General features: G+C 37.3%; 2 protein-coding genes and 1 long non-coding RNA gene across 3 annotated transcripts in view; 2 read left to right on the forward strand and 1 right to left on the reverse strand.

The window, feature by feature from the left end:
• Positions 1–9,775: 9,775 nt before the first annotated feature.
• On the reverse strand, positions 9,776–10,644 carry LOC149092077 (uncharacterized). Its single transcript, XR_016196255.1, has 2 exons — positions 10,243–10,644; positions 9,776–10,156 (listed from the first exon to the last, which is right to left on the reverse strand). It is a non-coding gene; the product is annotated as an uncharacterized LOC149092077 (long non-coding RNA).
• A 2,652-nt stretch (positions 10,645–13,296) lies between these two features.
• Positions 13,297–18,155, forward strand: part of timeout (circadian regulator timeout) — an 87,996-nt gene continuing 83,137 nt past the window's right edge. Inside the window, exons 1-2 of the mRNA XM_018113367.3 lie at positions 13,297–13,520; positions 13,590–13,913. Of these exons, the coding sequence (XP_017968856.1) occupies positions 13,419–13,520; positions 13,590–13,913 (426 nt within the window). The 5' untranslated portion in view covers positions 13,297–13,418. The remainder of the gene's footprint in view (positions 13,521–13,589; positions 13,914–18,155) is intronic.
• On the forward strand, positions 13,773–14,772 carry LOC108660098 (uncharacterized). Its single transcript, XM_018113372.3, has 2 exons — positions 13,773–13,913; positions 13,974–14,772. The coding sequence occupies exon 2, from the start codon at positions 14,010–14,012 to the stop codon at positions 14,574–14,576; it is 567 nt and encodes a 188-aa protein (XP_017968861.1). The 5' UTR covers positions 13,773–13,913; positions 13,974–14,009; the 3' UTR covers positions 14,577–14,772.

An 18,155-nucleotide genomic window follows, 5' to 3' on the forward strand; every position in this document is an offset into this window, starting at 1 on the left:
CTTCATAAGTCGCGTAAATAATTGTAAATGTAACATTAATTGTAAACGTAAAATTTTCTAATTTGAATAAACAAATTATTATGTGGGTGAACAATAAAAACAAAAACAATTTTCACTGAAAATATATAAGATAAGACGAAATATTAACTAGCATTTAAATTTATTTATATTTAGTTTGTAGAAAGTTACTATAAATATTTAAAGCAGACAAGCTTTCAAGCAATTTCAAAAATTTGAACGGACTGCTAACTTGTATTTGTAGTCTGGCAGCTTAATGGTGAAAAATGACAAATAGGTGGCGCCATGCCAGCACTTGATGCCTCAATTCTTATAGTTATCCTTGATAATGTTTCGTAACAGGCTCCTTTTTTTCACGCAGTCTGGCAGCGTTATTGTTAATATAACACATAGATGGCGCTCCTGCGACAAACGTTAGCTCACGGTCATTTTTAATGAAACTTTCAATTCAAGTCTTAAATTATATATTTAATTTAAGGTTCAGGCACTTATGCTGCATGCCACATACGCATCATTTCTTTGCTAACTAATTGTAAATTATTTAAATTTTAATTTGGTGCACAAGTTGAAGTCAAACTTGATGTTTAGTTAATTTTGTTTGTTTGTTTGCTTTTGTTTTGGTCATTTTGGCATTTTGGTCAAATGCAAAACAAACATTTTAGCCCATGTACGTGTCATTGTGCTGTGTCCTGTGCGTATTGCCTGCTGTCTATGGCCCTGTGTGAGTGTCATTGATTTATTGCCGGCTATTTGCGAGCCAGAAAGTAAGCGAGAGCGATAAAGGGAGGCAGAAAGAAAGAAAGAAAGAGAGATATGGTATCTGCAGATAAAAGGGCTGACTGACCTCTTTTGGTAGAGGCTAATTGTCGTTTTTCAATTGCCACAGAGCACAAAAGACGACTTGCTGCAATTTGTGCCTCACTTTGACTTATTGCTAACTTATTTCTGTTAGCATTTGGGAAAACTTTTCTCGCATAGACCGCAAATTATTTAATTGCAATGCTACCAAACCACCCACGCCTCTCAAAAAAAAAAAAAAAAAAAAAAAAAGAAAAAAAAGCTTGGCTGCTGCTGCCATTGCTCAAGGACTTTGCCTTAATGCAATAATTTAAGTGCAACCAAACCGCAACTTGCAGACTTTCGCCTCAACACAGCTTCGGGGCAACGAAGTCATATTAAAAATGGAAAAAGAAGAGAATGAATGCAAAAACAAAATGCTAGGAAAGTGTTCTAAAAATAGATGTGGGAGTTGTTTCGGCTCTGGCAACGCTACTCCTCTGTCTCAGTGAGGTTGTGAGTGTGTGTGTGCGTGCTCTGTGCCTTTTTTTTTTTCTCATTTCTTTTTGGCCTTCTGGCATCGCCGGACAGCAGTGGAAACCGAGATGCACTTTAATAACGAAAGTTGCGCCATTTTGAGTAGCATTCGAGTGCACAATTTCAGAAATGCAAAAACCTAATTTCGGTCTTAAACGCAAGTGCAAGTGCAAAGTATTTTAATTTAAAATTCGTGTCGGACTCTACGTGCCCGGATGCCCGGTTGGCCGGTTGGCCGACGAGTGACGCATTTTAAATATATGCAGCAGCTGCCCCCAAAAAAGTTCTCGACTTAAATTAAATACGACAAACTGGCCTTAGATATGGCACATCCATACGTTTCTCAACACGAATCTGCTATGCTACTAAAATAGCCATTAAAATTTTATATGTTTATTTTCTTATCTCTTGCAAATGGGAGTTAGATGTGGCTGCTGCCGCCTGTGTTGCAAAACGTTCAAACTGCATATTTGCTCTAAAAACTCTGTTAACGAGCTGGCAACGCTGTGCTTGTTTTTCTTACGCCATTTCATTTCTAACTCCAACAATCTCGTTTGTTATGACGCATCGTTTTCTGTTAACATAAAAAGCAAAGGCAACAAAATAAAAACGTCAGCTAAACGCTTGGCCTGATATTTGGCTGTTATTTTGATTCAATCCAAACGCGTTTTTACGAACAGTTTGTTGATTTTTACGAGCAGCCCGACAACAACTGTTAACTGGCATTTGCAAATTTCAGTTTTAGTACATGTACTAAAAACTTTACTTTAACAAATTACTAAAGCTGCACTAAAAATAAAAGTATTGTTCTAAATGATTGTTTTAAGTAAAAAACATTGCTTAAAAATCCATTTTTGTGTAAAATATTATTATATATATTTTTTTTTTTTAGGAAAATAACTTTTGTATTTAAAATATTACAATGTATGTATAAAATATATAAAATACAATAATGTTTTTTCTAAAAGAAGTTACTACTAAAACGATGTATATGGATATTTCGCTCCATATTATAGACCTTTTCTATATATTCAAAAAGTTTTTAGAGGGATGAATGCTAAAAATATATATTTCTCAATCTCTTTAATATAATTGGAATTTTTTTAAAACATTTTTTATCTTAAATGGATTATTTTCAATAATATTTTGTTCATATTTTTAGTTTATCATTTTTTTTTATAGGATATATACATATTTATATATAGAACTTAGCTCAGTTTCTTTTAAATTTTTGGCTGCGTCATGCGCCGTCTTCCATATCTAAGCGGACCGCAATGACCAAGGCCGAGAGTTCTGGGTAAAGCTGCTCAAGCATCATTGCGGTTGGGCACGGAAATGGTAAGCGATTTAAATTTTTAATGCTCGCTAGGTTGCAGCAGCAGCCGTAGCAGCAGCAGGTGCTGCAGCTGGACAGGATACGCCGGCAGGATGTGCCTGGAGAATGGCACACATTTGGCCAGCTTTTGTGGCTGCCAAATGGAAAATTTTCAAGCCTATTACATAAATGTTTAAGTGGGCAAATAGTTGGCAGCAAAACTGTATTGCTTGCAACGCACTTGCTGTGTGTGTGCTGGTGTGTTTGTGTGTGTGTGTGTGTCCAACGGTCTGTCCTATTCCCCAGTTCATTGCACGCAGCTGTACACACAAGGGAGCCACCATAGGCGACTAACGTTTGTATTAAAGTGCCTGGGCAGGGATCTAAGTATGTGTAGTTTGCTGGCTGGTCAGCATCTCAAGCATCTCAGGCGAAATGGGGCCAGTTGAAAAGTGCAATTGGCAAATGCTAGAAATAGTTTCAGCCAAAGAAAACGACAAGCCAGAAGAAAAAGAAAAAAAAAAGAAAAAAAAAAAAAACGAAAATAAAAATGGAGCCACAAAACTTGCAGAAAAGACAACTCTGGTAATTTGTTCTGAGCGGCTTTTGTTTTGTGCGTCCTTTTTGGGGGTAGCCAAACGAAAGGACATTGACAAAGGATGACGACGGACAGTCGCTCGCAGCACCAACGTACGCTGATTGAGTGTGTGTGAGTGTGCCCGTGTGTGTGTGCCCGCGTGTGTGGGTGCCAAAAGGCGCTTAGCATCGTTTTCTTGAGCTTTCACTTTTCAATTGACCTTTTCTGACATTTTGCGCATTGCCCAAAATTTATCACTTAATAAATTTTCTTTACCCGTTTGTAGGCTACTTTTCCTTATATTTCTTATTGTAATTGGAATGGTTATGTTGTGTGTACAAATGCATACATATATCTATGTATCTATGGACTATGTGATTTGTGGCTTGGCCAAATTAAAGCTGTCTAAATAAAAGTTTGTATAAGTTGTTTATGTGCCAAATATAGCAACCAAAACATTGATATTTATAGAGTTTGGGCAGAAGGAGAAGAACAGGAAGAAATATATGGAGTATGCTACAAATTTTATTAAGACCATTGAGATTATTTTATGAATGAAATGAGTATGATTAAGAAAAGTTTTAATCACTCAGTTTTCATCTTGCATTCCTCCAGTTGAAATTGTTTTTTATGAGGGGAAATAAATGTTGATGTTGTCCAATTTAGGGTGCGGGTGCTATAAGCTATAATTTTTTTTAGTTAATTAAATTTCTAATAGGGCTGACGGGAAGGTCTGGGTAGTGTAAACGTGTCTAGCTCGTTCGTGTTCGTAGGAATTGGATTAAATAAAAAATATATGGACCTTTTTGAAATATATATATGTATAAAACAACATTTTTAAATAAATGTATATATAATTGATAAGTGCGGAACAGTGAAAACATACTTATAATATATAAGAGAAAACATATGACAAGCACAGCTGGAAGTATTTTGAAGTTTCTACTTCACTTACGTCAATATATGAATATGCACTAGATTTAATAGATAAGTTAAGAGCAGTAAAACATATCTCAAACTCTGAATTTGAAAATATTTTAATTTTATATATATATAGAATAATAGATAGACATATGCATTAGATATATTATTGACAGTCAAAGCAAAATTTTAAAATTTCAAAGAATTATGACATTCAAAGAACTTTCATCAAAACATTCAAATACTGTTTTTGCTCTCCATGAAATACTCGTTGGGGCTCCATCAAATTTTACTCCTCAAAATATTATTGCAGCTCTAAAGCGAAACTTTTTGGTTATAAAATCGAATTGATTTTGATTATTATCCATGTGAATATTGTTACGCAGCAGATTTATGATGCATTACGAGTAGATTGAAGAATATTTGGTGTTTTGTGTGTTTTCTTCATTGAATACGCATTGATCTGCTGAGAGAGACGGTGAGGGTGCCGAGGGCACGTTTGGCTTTTCGCTAAATTGTAGCAGTGAATGTCATAAAAAAGGATGCTAAAGCCCATATTAACGTTTTTTACGCACTTCACTTTGCCGTTCATTTGAAAGGGGCTTTGAAAGTGCTTTGAGAGCCAGTAAAGCAGCGGCAAAGCGGCAAAGCAGCCATGGCTTCTTGGCTTGGCAAATCCTTTCGTGCAGACGTAAACGTTTTGCAAAATTTATGTAAAAGATTTACGCATAAAATTGCGCGTCATTGAAGTTCAAATGCGTCGATTCAGATTTGCGTGGCATGGGGTAAGTAGGCTGCGGCGCGGCAACTGTGTCGACATCATCAATATACTTCAGCCATTAAGTGTGAAGGCTCGAGCGATGCGAGCGACGCGAGCGACAGCCAGCAGTCGGGTGCTAAATGTTGCGCATACGCCATGTACGCCGGCACAAAACTTAAGCGTTCCTATTACAGCAAATTGAATAATATTTGAGGCGTGTGTATCTGTATGTGTGTGTGCGTGTGCGTGAGTGAGTGAAGGCGTGATAGCACACATGCTCATATTTATGTGTGCGCTGCTATCTAATGCACTTGTTTGACTTGGCTTTGAAGTGCGCGCAAATAAGTAGGCAACACTTTTTTCACTTTGATTTCACTCTGAGTAAGGGCAATAACATTTTGTCAAACGGGGAGTCTGCGTGTGTATATATGTAGCAATAGATATATGTATAATGTGGCTGTATATGCATATAGATTTTTTGAGCAGTTTCGACTACATAGACCAATTTAGCTGTTCATCTCAGTGTTGCTCTGGAAGATCCTGTCTCAGCTTTAATTTCTTCTGGCAGCTGTGGGCAGTTCGTAGTGCCTATCTATTGATAGATAATGTTTGCAGGAATAACTACTTGCAAAAGATTCATTGTTTACTTATTTCGTGTGAGAGTCAAAATTTTATTTCATTTTATTTATTTATTATTTATTACTTATGTTAATAATTTGTAATTGGCCAGTGTTATTTCTAGCAAAACTTAACTCAGAGAACTCTCTCTGCCTTTCAATCTGTTAAATTGTCAACAATTAGCACATTTTTGGAATAAGTTTTAGATAACTGGATGGTTTCTAGGAAACTTTTTATATATTTTATAATAAACCAAAAATATCAATTTTTTATTACAAAATAAATGTATAAAATATATAATATATAAAAAAATATATTTTTGAATTTTAAAATACATTTATGTATCATTTCTATATTTGATATTCTGGAATATATAGTATATGCATTCAAATATAGTTTTTATAAATTGAAAAAATTAAAAGAATATATATTTTTCTAATATACCGCTGAGCTCTGCCTAACTCCCGTTTTATTTTCAATCAAAGCGATACAAGAAATATCTTTCAGTCCATCGAATTACCGCATAGATCTATAAAATGCTAAGCACTTCAAAAGGGTATTCAATCTGTGTCAACTTCAAGATAAGTTTTCTATTTTTGGCTTCTTATTTTTATACCCGGCTGCTTATTATTTGCATTTTTTGTGAGCTGCCTTTTTATCAGCACACGCACAGACCTTGTGTTTTGGTAAGGGTTTATGCTACGGCTTCAGAGGCAAGTCGGCTAAATCTCAGCGATATATTTTACATCATTATAGCTGCCGGCAGCGCTCTTCCTCTGCTTATTGTTGTTGTTCCCATTGTTGTTGTTGCTGTTGTTTTGCTTTATGTTTTGCCGCTTTCTCGCGATTTTATGACTTTGACAGCGCTGCCTCAGCCCCACAGCATGGCGGCCCATATCGAGTGAAGCTATTGAAACAGATTTCGCTGACGCTTATGTTTCGTTACATGACACCCCCGCGCCCAAACCCCAATCCCCCTCCAGCAAGCTCAGCGCCTATCCAGCTCCAGCAGCTCCCATCGCTGTTTGCGCATTCAATGAAAATCATTTTTCGATATGTTATTTGACTGTGCGCACGTGTATGTTTGTGCGGCATTGGTTTACCTTGATTTGCCCAGCTCCAGCCTCGGCCCCAACTCCAGTCGAGGCGACACTTTTGGCATCATTATCTGCACAGCAACGAATGCTCGAGCACCTTGAGTTATGCGCCCGGCAGACGCTCAAAAAGCATAAACCACAAATAAATGACAGAGAAAAACGAAGCACACACAAAGTTATATAAAGATGCCACAAAGATACATTTGCCGCAGGCGGGATAACCACACACTCACACACACTCACACACACACTCGTACACATGTATGAAACAAAAACTTCACACTGCACAACAAGAGTGTAAATTATTTTTGTGGCATAATTAAAAACTCTGAGGAAGAGAAAGAAAATTTATGGGTTTGTTAAACAAACGCTATCAATAATTATCGACTTAATTTATCGATCAAATAAAGTATGTGCCGGGAAGTTATACAAATATTTAATTTCATTCTTTTACCTTAAGAAAATACAATACGGAAATGTATTGGCAGATATTATTTTAAGGCAATTCAAATCTACATAATAATTCACTTGATGCTGGTCATTAGGATTAATATTAATAAAGGCAAATGAAACAAGAGAATAGAGGAAGGAAACATATATTGCGAAAGTTGGTAGATAATATAATCAAAGTAGAAAAGATTCTTCGCTATGACGAAACGGAATTCTACAGTCTAGATTCCCTAAGAAAATGAAGAATTATCATTATTAAGAATGGGAGAAAAAAATATTGGCAAATTCGATCGAGTTTTATATAAATATTTACGTTTAGTGATAAGAAATTCCAAATCAAGATATTCAAGTAGACCACATTTTGCAGTCTGGCGTAACAGAAATTACAAAAAAAAAAATTTCCAATTCGAATTCTACGTCTAGACTCCTTAATAACATGAAGGATAATCAAGTCAATCGGTCAGAAAATTTTTTTAAAAATTATTGAATCTTGAATAATATTAAATTCATAAAACGAAAAAATATAATCAATAAATAAAGTCAAATTTATTCATTACAAAATGAATTCACGTTGCCAATAGAAAGTGAGGAAATATTTGATATATTATAGATTACAAGCTAAAAACTATGCATTACAAATTCAGCAAAAAGGGTATATAGAAATCAAAATTTTGGTATAATAGGAATGTCACTCTCTCTTTTTTCTCTTTTAGCAAAGAAATGTCAACTTGAAATCAATTTGAGTCTCCACAGAGAAACCCAGATTTGCATCAGCTGACAAATCATTTTGGCTTTGACAAAGTTATGAAAGTCAAAGATCTGAGACAAACTCTTTTAACACATTTGCTAATGTGGGCACAGCTGTCAAGTGTTGAGGTCAAATCAGAAATCTGAAATCTGATGTGACTGCCGTTTGCAGCATCAAAGGCAATTTTTTGTTTTTGTTTGTTCCTTTTTTTTCTTTTTTTTTCATGTCGAATGTTTGATGTTTGACTCCCAAATAGAATCTTTGGCACAATCTTAATTTGGATAAGTGCAGTCTTTCACAGCTGCAGCAGGGAACTTCGCACATATTTCAGATACTAAACCGATGTTCGATGTTATTGGATAATGTTCTTGCCACATAAACTGGTCAACTGTGCGTGTGTGTGTGTGTGTGTGGGCTGTGCTTAACACGCCATTGAACTGTTATGCAACAACAACATATGTGTGTGGCCCCCTGGGCTGCCTCGCCACCCCTCGCCCCCCCGACGGCTGGACAAATCCCATTTGATGTTCACTCAGCAGAAAGGCAACGCCAATGAAGCATGCAAAAGGTATTTCTGTTTTCGTAGCGCGTTCCACCATCCGCCCCTCCCCTCTCACACGCTGCCCTCCGCCCCCATTCCACTCTCTCAATCTCTATCTCTCTGCTTGTTTCGTTTGCTGCGGCTGCTGCTGAGATTTTGGCTTTGTAACTCAAAATCGACAAGCAGCAGCAGCAACAAGGAGCAAATGTGCAAACATCATGAAAAAAAAGCGCACGAACAAAAACAGAAGAACAAGAAAATTCGCCCAAAAAATAAAACAAGCAGCCCAAAGACAAAGGCCATGTGGTTGATGTACCAGGTGCACAGTGGTCGAAAATCACTTAATAGACTTTCAATTAGGCCAATTACTAAGTTTATTTAGACAAGTTGCAATTTATTGATATTTAGGTATTTTTAAGAATTTTTACTGGGAATTTTTTGTAAGTAAAGTAAGTGTAAAAGTTTTCTTTCTCAAGAAGAGCTTCGATTGCGTAATTGACAAAAGATAGGGCTAGGCGGTAAGAGTCTAGGGCTTTCGGGAAATATAGATATATGGATGGTTCTTTAGAATTGAAGAGCTATGACTTGGCTGACGATATTTCGTCCCTAAGCACATCGTTCGCCAAATGCATTTGCCGAGTGTTCAAATATAAAGTTAGAAAACAGATCATGAAAGTGACTCTGTAAAATTATTGAAATGGAGTATAGTTGGAGCTATCTATAGAGCTCTCCAGAAGTAAATCTGCAAGGTCTGAAAATTATGATTTATTAAAACAAGTAAACATCTGCACATTTTTATTTTTTCTTGTTTATAAGACTTAATTATATTAAATTAATAATTTATGATATTTATATTATACTTGTATCTGTGTCTATCAACGTTTCCCATACTTTCAAACCACTGTGCAACAGCGGAGCTATAGACAAATTTTCGCCACACATTTCGTATTCGTGGGCTATTTTATTGAACTTTAATTCATTGTGCAGCAGCAGCAGCAGTAGCAGAAGTGGCAGTAGCAGCAGCAGGAGTGGCAGGAGTAGCAGCAACAGTCGAAATGTGGCGCATAAATTCTTTTTACTTAAGTTGCTACTTTGTGCGATTGCGATTGTGATGGCGATGTTGAATGTGGCTGCGGATGCAGCCGATGTCCGCGCTTCCGCCTTTTTATTGTAAATACGCGTAAGCAGCTGGCAAAGCAGGAACAGCAGCAGCAGTAGCAGGAGCCGCAGCAGGAGGAGCAGGAGCTGGAGCTGGAGCAGGAGCAGCTGTAACAGAAGCTGTTGCCCTTCAATACAATGTACATTGTACATTGTCCATTGGGTCATAAAATGGCTTCCGGTTATGCTTGAAGTGAGATTAACTTGTCGTTCGCAATTTCTCTTTGATTTGTTTCGTAAAATCGAAAAAGGGGACGAACTCAGCTAGGCGAGGGGTAGCCAGCGAAAGGTTGAATTGTTTTTTCTTCCTCCCCTTTCTTATTATTATTTTTTTTTTGCTGTGTTGCCTGTTGCTAGCCTTCGGTTTCACTTTTATCTTTCACTCTAGCCCTGAGCGCCCCTTAATATATTTATAGATCCGCCTCGTTACTTGATTACTTGTAACTCCACCAAATGAAGCGTGTGAGTTGTTCCAAAAATAAGCAAAAATACAAATTAATTTGATATGGCTTTAAAAGTTGGCCTACGACAAGTTCGTTTGGGCTTAAAACTTAACGCCCAGCAAGCGTTTGCCTAACTTCCGCAACATTTGTAGACTTGTGTATGGGGTATGTCCTTTAAAGAGGACCTTTTCTAGAACTAGAAGAACTAGAATCATTATACAATCGTTACCAGGATATATATTCGTCGTTTCGACTGAGTTCATTATTCTATTAAAGACTTACAGGGAATTTGGGTCGTTGTTCAATGTGAAGCCTTTACGCTTCGGTCCACCCAGAGCCGTCGTAATTGTTGTATTCATGTTGTTCGCCAATTCGTACAAATTGATTTACAACGATTCATTTTGCAAGCAGCTGCTAAACTGGAGCAGCCCATTTCGAGTCTCAGGTGTGAGTTTTATTTGTTCCGAAATTGTTTTATGCTTTTTTTTTTTTGTGTTTTGTTCGCCTTTCGGCTTGGACAACAACACCCAGGCCTCCCATTTACAGCGTTGCCTGGACTCTAATTCGACTGCGGTTCATAGAAGTCTGCTCAGCTTTCACTTTCCAAAAACACACACTAAAAAGCAGCGAAGCGCTGTAGCAGGCTATGCCTGACTAGCAAATATCCTGAATTTCGAGGTGAGCCAAAGATAGTGGCTAAGCGATGTAATACTTGGGGTCTGCCTATGATTGAAGAGCTGTGCGTCAGATATGGAAGTGTATAAATATCTAGAATTTCTATGTATATGTAGACCCATACATCTATGTATATCGATAAGGTTTTGAGAAATGTTATCGATAATTTGAAACATATTCGAGCTGAAGAAGGAAGAGAGCTACATCGATTCTTGATCAGAAATATATATACTTTATGTTCTTTGCCACAGTTCCCTCCAGCTGACAAATATATTTCACGAAAAATAGCATACCCCATGCACTATATTCAGCGTATTTTAAAGCAGAAATCTGGCACAGGACGGGGCAGACCACTGTGCAATTAAGCCGCGCAATCAGAATGCAAGATGAAGGCTTCACTCCTTTAACAATGGCGAGCCTCGTTGACAAAATGGCGACCGCAGGCTGCAAAGCCAACAAATGTGTTGCATAACAGACGTCGGCCCTTGTTGTTGTTGCTGCCGCTGTTGTGCTGCTGCTGTTGGATTACACTTTTAGGTGCTTGTTGGCTTTGTGCTGGCTGTTTTTGTTGGCTAAAAGCGCCGGAATTGCCCCGCATTGCCCTGGCAACTGTCAGATCCCTTAGCGCAAGCAGTTCCATCGACATTTTAGCTGTCGAAATATTTGACCGAGCCATGAAAACGTTTCAGTGAACGCTGGAAATATTTCCAAAATCCTTTGTTTCAGCTTCACTGATTTTTCGATTGTGTGAAAAGGTCTTTAAAGTGATTAACAATATAATATAATACTTATAAGTCAATATGAGGCTTTAGGTAATTTTATGGCCTTAATCTTATAGTGTTTCAATAATAATAATTTTAGTTATGATTTCAAATAGTCATTGTCATTGTCATTGTCATTGTGATTGTCATTGTCATTGTTATTACTAATTCAAATAGTATACCCCACGTGAAATTAGACTAGAGTCATGCTAAATTCTAATGCCATGGTAAATTAAATTAGCTAAGTGCAATTATTTGACTCTTAGAAATACGAAAGAATAACTCTCTCCCAACAGAAAGGAAAATGAGAACTATGTCGAATTATTATATATATAATTTAGATGATTATTCTGGTTATATTTCAGTTCTGTCATAGCACTCGATTCGCTATGAAAAGCTTTTCCATATTAATATGCGGTAAATTGAATTTAAAAAAAAAAAAAAAACCTTCATTTTGGTTGACTCTGTGCTCAACTTTCAGTCTTTGTGTTGTATGGACTTGTCATCTGCGATGATCAGTCCTCGGAGGACTACGAATCTGATGAGCTGAATGAGGGATATATCAAAGCTCGTACGCGAAACACTGTGAGGTCACTTGGACGTGGACGTGGACCAATGGATCCTCCGGAGAGTTATTGTTGTTTTTGGATAAATCAAGATCATCCTGCTCTGCCTGATCCCTTGGATCTTAATACAGATTATCCATTCGACTTTGTATTAAATGGAAAGATCTGGGCAACTAGACGACCCGTTAAAAGCCCTTCAACGACCCGTTCAACGCATACTTAAAAATGTAAAGCAAAGCAAATAAAATTAGGTAATCTCTTGTGATTTTTAAGATTCTAGCAGAACGTTATGAATTTGACACTCTATAATCAGGGGCTGATCTGCGGGAATTCAAACACCAAAACTTGAACCTTGTGCTATTTGGTCATCAGAGTTGAAGCTGGTCAGCAGCAACAGCACCTTCTCTCCTGAGAGGAAAAGCTGCTAAGCAGTTTAGTATTCCTCTTTTCTGTTCATTTACTTAGTTAATTAAATTCCATTCGAACAGCAGAGGGAACAGCAGCTACAGGATGTGCTCTCGGCATATCCTGTTTGCACAACGTATTTCTTCATATCGTAGTTAAATAGTGCAATAGCCAAATTCTGTTTGCATTTAATCTGGATTTTTCTCATGTTGGCATCAGTATCAGCAGCAGCAGCAGAAACTCTCAAGTCCCATTGCATAATTCAGCTGGCTGAAGCTTGTGTAATTTGCTGCTTCAATGCTTAATGAAAATCCTTGAAAGAGATTTAAAATGTTCCCTCAGTTGTTTGGCACCTATTTGCGCAAATAAACTCCAGCTTCACATGCTGGACCCGTGAAATTGCATTTAACTCTCAAATGGAAGCTTTACTTGAGATGCACTCAAGCTCTGAGTGTGTGTGTGTGAGTGCTTGTGTGTGTGTGCTTAAGTGTGTGTGTGTGTGCTTAAAGATAATTTCCGATTGAATCGAATTGAAAACGGCAGTTAAAGCAGAACAACTCCAACTGCATTTAGATGTCCACGGGTCAGCTAACTGACCTTTGCTTGGTCATAAAATATTTATATTTTTTATATTTGTATATTTTAAGTCCAAAGGGAATAAGCTAGTAAGCTTTCTTTAATTTTATGCAGTTGCTACTTACTATCCATGCAAAAAGCTTGAAATGTCGAATAAGTTCTCGTCTTGCTTGTTTATAACATTTTTTAAAATCACTCAGCAGAAAAAAGTGTTTATTTACATTAAATTTTAGTGCTTAGTCAAGACACAATCCATTTGACGCACTGCGAGCAAATTTGCGTAACTATCGATATCGATGAGCTGTTATCGTGAGCAGAGCTGCCAGACGATCGAACAGCTGTTTTGTGGGTTTAGTTTTGCGCGCGAATTTAGGCGAATTGGTTTCTTTGTTACGCGTGTTTGTGAAACAAATAATTATTTAATTATTTAATAAATTTTATTAAGTGTACTTGTTAGTGTGTGTGTGTTTAAGTCATGTCTGTGCTATTGGCAGACATAGATGCCACCTGCGCTGCGCTGGGCGTCAGCGACGGCAAACGATACCAAGCGGAGCCCGATGCAGCAGACGGTTTAAAGGTAAAAAATAATACATACAAATGTTAGAGAAGAGAGCAAATAAAGTGACATCGCTGCACATTATTTTAGCACTTGATATGGATATTGCGTCGCGATCTGGACAATCATGAGTATCGGCGGCACTTGGGACGCGCCAAGGTGCTGCAGACGGATCTCGTTTATATGCTGCCCGATTATGTGCACGACGCGGAGCTATCGGATCTGTTGATACGTTTGTTGGTCATATTGACCAATCCGACATTGCTGCTGTATCGTGATGGGCCGCCCAGTGACAATCACGGGCGAAAAGTGTTCCTTGAACTCATTGACATTTTGCAGGGCTATAAAGTAGCCTTTGCTAAGGATAAAATATGGGCAGCCCTGTTTGAGAAGCTCAAACAAGCATTGGAAATTGTAAGTTAATAAACTTGTGAGTTTTGATATATCTATATGAAAATTCTGTATGTTCATAAGCTAAAGAACCGAAACTAACGCAAAACAGAAGCAACTATGAACGCAGGCGCAAGAAACTTAGGCGGTGGCTCCCACAGCGGCAGCGACATAGAGGAGGATGATTCCGTAGATAATCGTTATTATACCTGTTTGATTTGCATGCGCACGGCTCGTCTGCCACGTGTCACCTTTTGTGGCCATGTCTTCTGTACCGATTGCATCGGCAAGTGGATCACCTGGCAGGGCAGCTTCGCCAAGTGCCCCTACTGCCAGTCGCGTGTTGGCAATAATACGCTGATCACAGTCAGCTACGGCCGGAACGGACATCATACATACGGGCGCTTTGCACGCTGCAAGTCAATCGCCCAGCATCGTCACTTTGCCGAGACGATTGCCATGTATACCGCGGTGCCAGAGACATCGATGTATTTGGGCGCGTACGTTGAACGGCCGCCGGAGCTGATGCCACGAATCAAGCCACTGCCGCCGCAACTGTTGCGTGATGTGTCCCGGTATCAAATACGCCGCACCTTTGTCATGCCATCCATCTATCAACGCCTCATAATCGTGATCATAATATTTTATCTTTATAACGTGTATCTAGATGCTGACGGACCTGTTTAAGTCGAACTCAACTCCTTGTCAGTGGCGCGTTATTGTTATCTAGTTGCGATTGTATTTTATTTAAATAGAATCTCTTCGTCGAGAACCTGCTGTTGTTGTTATTGTTGTTGTATCTGATATGTCTTTGCTGTCGTTGTTAATTATGCCAATTAAATGAGGCTCGGGCAATTAACGTTCTCTGGCATTTGCACAACTATTTCTCTGTTATCTTTTATGCAGACCCTTACGACGACCATGAGCCCTAATATAACAGCGGTCTGCGCAAAAACTTTTTTAATGGCTCTCGTGCAGCTGCCAGCAGCGAATGAAGTTGGAAAATATTTTGCAAATGCCAGCTGCTTGGGGTATTCCCAATTTGTTAGGCAGTGTGTGCTCTATGCAGTAAATGTTGTCTAGGGGCTCTAGGGGACTTGGCATTACTGATGATGATTCTGAATATGATATGATATAAGGCTATCTGTAGAATCTTTTGTTCTCAACCCTGACAATCTGAGGCTTATTTGTGCTTTCTAAATATCTGAAACGTTGAAGCATTCAATACAGTTTTTCTTATAAGATCTAAATATACATATATGTATGTTTAAAGAGGACGTATACAATATATAATAATACATTTAAAATCATAAATATTTATAGATATAGATATATGTATATTGATATTATGTAAACAGTATACAATATTGTATTACAAATATTTAGATCTTGTATGAAAATGAATATTAAATTTCTAGATCTCAAATGAGCAAATCTCTTATTGATCTTCGCTATTTGCTTAGACCTAAAATTTGAATAGAATTCTTACATTTCATCAACATCAAACGTCTTGTATGATTTGAATATTGACTAAAATATTTAAATCTTGTAAGTGCATTTCCTATTCGGCTAGCTCAATCTCTTCTTGTTTTGGCTTGTGTTTCTGGCACTGAGGCTGACTTTTGGACTTCTTTCCCGGGGCTTCCTTTGTGTGTTTCATAACTAATTTGAACTTCATTTACTATCTGTTTTTCATCTATGGCTAAAAGTCATTCAGCTAGATATTTTTTTCTTTCCCATCTCTGTGTCTCTATCTCTCTCTTTTTTTTTCTCTCTTTGTAACCCTTGATTGTTGATTATCAAGTGAGTTTTTAAATTTAGCTGTTCTTTGAAGTTGCTTCGACAAAACGTGCTCGAAATACGAAAATGCTCAGAATAAAATTTAATTTCGTTCAAAAATTATATGAAATCAAATCGACGCCCAAAACTTTTTCGCTTGACGCCCAGGCTAAGCCGCAACAAGTCGAATTTAGAGATAAAAATAACAAAATAACAAAACAGAAAAGTGAAAAGGGAAATGCGTGAGGCCAAGTGCCAGCAGGCACCTTCAAATCAAACGCAAAGAAATCTGTGGTTTTTCTAGGCGTCATCCACATGCTCACTGTCACAGTGGGTGCTAACCACAAACTCCCAAACACCAACAACAACAAGAAGCACAAGAAAAACAACTGCAAATTTCTGTTTACAATTTGTAGTATTTTGTGTGGATGAATATGTCTGAGCATGAAATGTTTTCAATTGCTAAATTGTAGCCAAAAAAGAAGAAAAAAAAAGAGAAGTATGAAAAAATACGAAATGAATACACAATGAATTTCCCAAGTAAGAGCGAGAAAAAGAAAAGCACGAAAAATGGGAATCAGCAAATGAAAAACTCCCACACATTTTAGCCAGCGGCTGGCGCTTAAGTAGACCCAGCAGATGGAAGATTGCGTTTAAGACTTTTGTGTAGGAGCAGCAAAAAGGAAATAGAAAAATCATTTGACTTGCATCTTTAATGTTGAATAACAAAGCCGAAGAACTTTTCAGTCCGAGAACTTTTAATTGACACTATGGAAGCAAAAGGACTCTCAATAACTTTGCTATTTTTGTTTGGTAGATGCATTCTCTAAGTGATTAGTTTTTAGTTTTTTCTTCTTAAGATTTCAGACATGAACAATTCCATCTACTTGCAGCTGGAAGGTATTTCGAAAATCAATACATAGATAGATGCTGCGTATACAGCTCACACAATTCAATCAAAGCTGTGATCGCATTTCCTTGCTCTCTTCAATGGGCTTTATTAGCATAAAAGCTGCCATTTATTTTGCTCATAAACGAAGGAAATTCTGAGGATTTCGTCTAATTCCTGGAAGCAATGAAAGTAAAAATCGTTTTTTTTTTTTTTTCACGTGAACTTCGAATGTGGCCTGAAAAATTGCGGAAAAGACTTGGCAACCTATTTCAATTTAATTTTTGCTTTTAATTTCACAGTTATTAAAAACGTTTAAAAGTTTGAAATTTTTTTATGAACGAGTATTATGTTCAGATTGAAGTTAGGAGCTGCTTTAATAGTTCGGATTGCAGTTAGAAGCTGGTTAAATACCTTAAAAGTTCGGATTGAAGTTAGGAGCTGGTTAAATGCTTTAAGAGATCTAGCAGATTTTATGTATAGATTAGTAAAGTGCTAAATAAGATACATACATTCATGTAAATATGTACTTATACCTATACATATACAACTAATCTACAGTGTGTTGATAGAAAATATCCTGAAATACCTGAACATTAATGAATTTAATTTAATTATTTAAAGCAATTGAAATTAATTAGTGCGAATCTAAATAAGCTAAGCCCATGGCCAATTTATTTATTATTTATTTATTAGCACGTATTTCATGTAAGCATATTTTTATAACGTGAAATTTCGTAAATTGAGGGAATTTTTTAATATAGTATGTTACATAATTCTATTATGTTATATACACAGTTAAAACTACATCGTTGTTTACAGTTATTTTTCTATAGAAATTATCTCTGGATTATGAAGCTCGTTTTTTTTTATCACACATATCTATAGATACTTTGCTATAGAAATATTATTTGTTAGACCGTATATGAGCAGGAATGCAACGTGCAGTTGCAATCAAGCAATCGCCATAAATGTCATAAAATATATATAACTATATACATATACATACATATATCTGTATATATATAATGTACAAACTTTTGCCGCTGGTCTCTTAGCGAGCTCCATTGGCAATTATCGGGCATTGATGGGGTACAATTTTTAGTAACCGCGCAGAAATGTTGCTGATGCTGTATAATCGTAGATGCAACATGGCAACGACTACACACACACACACATACAGACACTAACACACACAGATACACCCTTGGCCCTGCCCTTGAGCGCTGCTTGTGCTGGCAGAGCGAAATAAATTCATTTAAAGCCGATTGAATCGACATTCATAACACTCCGGGGAGCAATTCCAAAGGATTTTCATGGTGCTGCGCAGCCAGCGAAAGAGTCGCCAGAGGATTTCTTTAGATTTTTATGCCCGAGTTTTTTTTGTATTTTTATTTTTTTCATTTTTTGTGTGTATTTTTTAGCAAACGCTTTTTTAGGTTAAATGCTAGCGAATTTCTGTCTCTGTGGCTGTTGTTGTTGGTGGTGTTGTTGTTGATAATGAATGTGTGGGTGGGTGAGTTGTGTGGGTTGGTGCGCATGGTTTGGAGCTTCGATTCGACTGCCTTTGGCTGTCGGTTGCCCGAGCTGACTTTTTA

This window comes from Drosophila navojoa, chromosome 2 (genome assembly GCF_054131105.1).
Source record: "Drosophila navojoa isolate 15081-1374.11 chromosome 2, UAZ_NAV_1.0, whole genome shotgun sequence".
Lineage (NCBI taxonomy): Eukaryota > Metazoa > Arthropoda > Insecta > Diptera > Drosophilidae > Drosophila > Drosophila navojoa.

What these genes read in the sequence shown, in the direction of transcription:
- LOC108660098 (XM_018113372.3), top strand. Translation starts at nt 14,010, where the DNA reads ATGAACGCAGGCGCAAGAAACTTAGGCGGTGGCTCCCACAGCGGCAGC.